The sequence below is a fragment of the Monodelphis domestica genome, chromosome 5, assembly GCF_027887165.1.
Source record: "Monodelphis domestica isolate mMonDom1 chromosome 5, mMonDom1.pri, whole genome shotgun sequence".
Lineage (NCBI taxonomy): Eukaryota > Metazoa > Chordata > Mammalia > Didelphimorphia > Didelphidae > Monodelphis > Monodelphis domestica.
In genome coordinates this window covers 97,750,655-97,755,014 of record NC_077231.1, presented here as the reverse complement: position 1 = coordinate 97,755,014, position 4,360 = coordinate 97,750,655, and the positions used below count along the sequence as shown (strand labels likewise).

Below are 4,360 nucleotides of genomic sequence, written 5' to 3'. Positions count from 1 at the left end.
TCCTTCCTTCCTTCCTTCCTTCCTTCCTTCCTTCCTTCCTTCCTTCCTTCCTATCTCTCTCCCTTCTCTACTCTCTTTTCTTCTCCATTCCCTTTTCTTCTTCTGTCTCTTCATCTCTCTCTCTCTCTCTCTCTCTCTCTCTCTCTCTCTCTCTCTCTCTCTCTCTCTCTCTCTCTCTCTCTCTCTCTCTCTCTCTCTCTCTCTTCCTTCTCCCCAACTCCCCACCTGTCTCCATTTTCTCCCTTTCTCTCTGTTTCTGTGTAAGATAAAAGTACCCAGCAATTGAGAGAGTATATATCACAGTGAGTAGGGCAGAGGATTTAAGGATTAGAAGATCAGTGTTCAAATTCTGCCTTAAATATTTGTTTGACCTAGAGCATTGATGTATTTCTCTGTGGCTTAGTTTCTTTACTTACAAAATGGAGGAGGTGTTTTGATTTAATGGTTTCTAGGTCTCTTCCGGCTCTAAAGCCATGATTCTGTGATCAACCAGAGGTCATCCAAAGTGGCTTATATGATCTTTTTTTTTTCTTTTTAAGTTTTATTATTCTCATTTTTAAGTTCTTAGGGCCAAGAATCCCAAGTTCTAGTGCTGACTCTCCCACAAATTACCTTATTATGCTATATAGCCTTAGACAAATCACAATCCCTCTTACTTCCTTCACTTGTTAAATGGGCAGACATGTATGTTCTCAAAGGAATAATTCTAGCACCTGGAGCTTTCCATAAAAACTGGAAATTTGAGCTTTGTTCTGGAGTTGGATGGATTCCACCATTCTTTATTTTTCTAGGTATGAAGCCAAAAGATCCCAACATACTTACCCTGGGGAAGGTCCAGTGGTGAGTTCTCTACTCTTAGAGTCTCAGTATCACCCTGGTGGGTATCTCTTCTGCCTGTCCTGGGAATGCCTCTCTTCCTTGTTTTTTTCTTCAGGATCTCCTCAATGGAAAAGGGCAGACCCAGTTTCTTTGGGGCATCACCTTTGTTCAAAGTCTTCTCCTCCATTCCTTTGTCCTCAAACAAAAATCAGGCAGCTTCACCTCCTTCTTTAAGAGCCAAAGGTAGGTGAAGAAGAGAATGAGGATTTGGGGTTGGAAGCTGAAAAGAAAGTTCTTAAGGCCAAAATTAAAGAGCTATAAAATGGTGGGAAAGACACTGGACCCTCATGCCTGAGGCTCCTGCCATTCCCAGCCCATTCTTTCTGACTTCCAGGAACTCTGTTTCTTGGAGCCCAGTGGCCTTTGAAATGGAGTGGCATATCACATCATATCATAATGGGCCATGCCATCCCAGTACTACGTGGAAGGTAGGTTCCATCCTGTAGTCCTGGAGGCTGTAAACTCAGACTGGGGTCACCTCTGTGTTATAAGAGCCACCACTTCTGCCTTGGCCCTTCAGGATTGGGCTCACAATCCTCTACAACTCTCGTGGCTTTCTTTCTCTTTCATTAGTAGATTACCAGAAATAGGAACCAGTGGAGAAGACAAGGGACAGAGAAAAGAAAGAATGGAGCATTGAAGGGAAGAGACCAATTCTTGGGTCCAACAGGGACCAATTGTGATCCAAAATGCCCAAGACTTTGGGACCTCATCCAAACCACTGGAGAACTAGATTATTTCTGTCCTAGAGGCTGATCTTGTTTCAAGAAGCTAAAATCCACCCCTGAAGAGTTGACCCATCAATCTCCAAATCTAGAGTAAGTGATCCTGGATGTGTTCTCTTTGGTCAGCCTTAGGAGGAGTCTTGGCTCTTTCCCACTGGGTTCAGGACCCTCTTGGAATCCAAATTTTTCTTTTTTTCTTTTTATTGGCTGTTTCCTGGGGCCCGAGTTCATGGAGAAAGGGAGCAGCGGTAAGATGAGGTAAAACCAAATCCCAGTCTTTGAGAAGGGCTCCTTATATTCTTTTTTCCATCTTTGTTCTTATAGGGTGTCATCTCATCTCTGAGCTGGTGGAAAGACAAATTGTTTCTTGGTCCTTCTCTGGAGATAGGTGACTCAGAGGATAAATGGCTTACATTTCTCTGGAGAATTCTGGTCTCTTTTCTCCTTCCAATTCCACGCTCTCCAGGGTACTATGAACAGGAAGGTTTAATCAGCTCTCCAGTATGACTCTCCTTCCTCCAACTAAGGTTTTGCCAGTCTAGGGCTTCCTCTCCCAGATGCCTCCTTACCCCTTCTCTTTGCTTCCTGATTTCTTCCTCTCTTGCATTTTTCTTATCTGTTTTGTTGGCAAAGCTTGTCCCCTTTTGTCCAATGGGCAGACAGTTCTGGTCCTGATAGGCTGGGGTCCCTGTAAGGAATTACTGTGTAACCAGGGTGGGGGTAGGGATAATAAACCACACCCGATAATCTGAAAGAGTCCAGTCCCTTCACAGGCCAGGGGCTTCTGGGAACAAGAAGGTAAACGGCGTAATAGGAGGAGGGGACGAGAGACCTGAGGCAAAGAGGCCAGAGAGGGTCCGGAGAAGATGGCCAGGCCAGAATGAGGGGAAGAGAGAAGGGGACCCAAGGCTAACAATGGCCCCTGAAGGCTTTAAGTTGTCATAAAAGGTGTTTACATAGCTCAAAGAATTTATGGGTCTCAGATTATTACCATATAGACAGGGAGGCCAAGGCCCTGGGAAAGGGATCTGGGTTCCAGCTGTGGGCACTCCCTGCCAAGTGAACTTTAGTCACTGCAGATGTGGTTCTGGCCACTGAGGGAATTCCAGGAGCAGTCTCCTGAGGGATTGCTGTGGGCACTCCATTCCCACTGCCTGCACTGTCCTAAACGTGTATCTGGGAGGGAGGCAGGGAGGTTGGCAGAGGGATGGGGATAGGGCAGCCCTGAGGCAGGGAATGAGCATGTCCTGAGTCACTGGTAAGGAGCTCAACTGAAGCTGGCCAACAGATTTGATCTGATTAATAGGCAATCATTAACCACTTACCCTTTTCCAGATATTGGGGATACAAAGAAGACCAAAAAATCTGATCCCTGCCTCATTCTAACTAAGGAACAATGTGTCCAAATCTGTGCACTTAGAATTTATACTCACCTCTTCTAATTCCATTTAGTTTAGCAAGTATCCATTTATCCCCTGATAAAGTACAATCAGAGGCAACTAGGTGGCGCCATAGTGCACAGTGCCCAGCCCTAGTCAGGAAGACTCAACTTCTCCGGTTCAAATCTGACCTCAGACACTTGCTAGCTGTGTGACTCTGGGCAAGTCACTTCACCCTGTTTGCCTCAGTTTCCTCATATGGAAAATGAGCTGGAGAAGGAAATGGCAAACCATTCCAGTATCTTTGCCAAGAAAATCCCAAATGAAGTCACAGAGTCAGGCACCTCAAAATGACTAAATAAAAGGAGACAAAAAAGTATAAAAAATATACAGAGCATAAAATAAATATATTTATTATATAACTATTTATATATCATATATGAAAATAAAACTTATATTAAATATATTTACTATTTATTTTAATATATTAATATAGAATATAGAAAATATATATTAAAATAAAAATTAATGAATACAAAGCAAGTGAAACCCAAACTATTTTGCTTTGGGCCAGCCTAGCTTTGGCCAGAGATAGCTGGAGTTCCTTGTCAGGACAAGAGAAATGAGAGGGAGAACATTATCTTCCAAGGAAATTGGGGTGAAAGAGAGTTTAGGAGGGAGGGGACCAGGAAAGGCTTCCTATGCTGCTTGAGCTCAATCTTTTTAAAAAATCAACTAATTATTTCAGCACCACTTAGAAACAATTTTTGGCAATTGTTTTCTACCATTTTAGGATTCAGATCTTCTCCCTCCCTTCTTTCCCCCTTCTTCCCAAGGCAATAAAAAGTCTGACACAGGTTATACCAGCGCTTTCATGCAATATATATTTCCATATTGCTCATGCCATGACAGAAGGTGCAAATCACCCATACAATCAAAAATTGGGGTCCATCTTATAGGAAGAAAAGGAGCCATTGATGTAAGGAGGTAGTGAGTGCATTCCTGGCCCAGTGAGCTGTGCTAAGATATTGGGGTAGGAGATAGGGTGGATGAGGAATAGGGAGAAGTCCAGCTTGTTTGAGCCATAGAGGGTAGGAGGGTGAGTAATGTGTAAGGAGGGTGGAAAGGAAGATCGGAGCCAGGATCTGACGCCTGGAGATTTCCTCGGTGTCAGAGATGGGCTCACAGTGCTGCTTGGCAGATGTTTTCTGGGGTTGTTATACATTGTCCTCTAGTCGCTATACTCTTCTTATTTGTTTGTTGATAATGCTTTACATAGCATCCAAGTACCTGAAAGCGCTTCCCTGAAGATCGAATTCTGCCACTTCTGGGACATGAGATGAAAGTTGCTGAAATGCAGCAAGTTCCAAAAAAGAC

At 43.6% G+C, this 4,360-nt stretch overlaps 1 protein-coding gene across 1 annotated transcript in view; it reads right to left on the bottom strand.

Moving 5' to 3' along the window:
* Positions 1–1,180, bottom strand: part of ISX (intestine specific homeobox) — a 25,206-nt gene extending 24,026 nt beyond the window's left edge. The window contains exon 1 of the mRNA XM_056800640.1: positions 823–1,180. Within this exon, the coding sequence (XP_056656618.1) occupies positions 823–1,006 (184 nt within the window). The 5' untranslated portion in view covers positions 1,007–1,180. The remainder of the gene's footprint in view (positions 1–822) is intronic.
* Between the last annotated feature and the right edge of the window lie 3,180 nt (positions 1,181–4,360).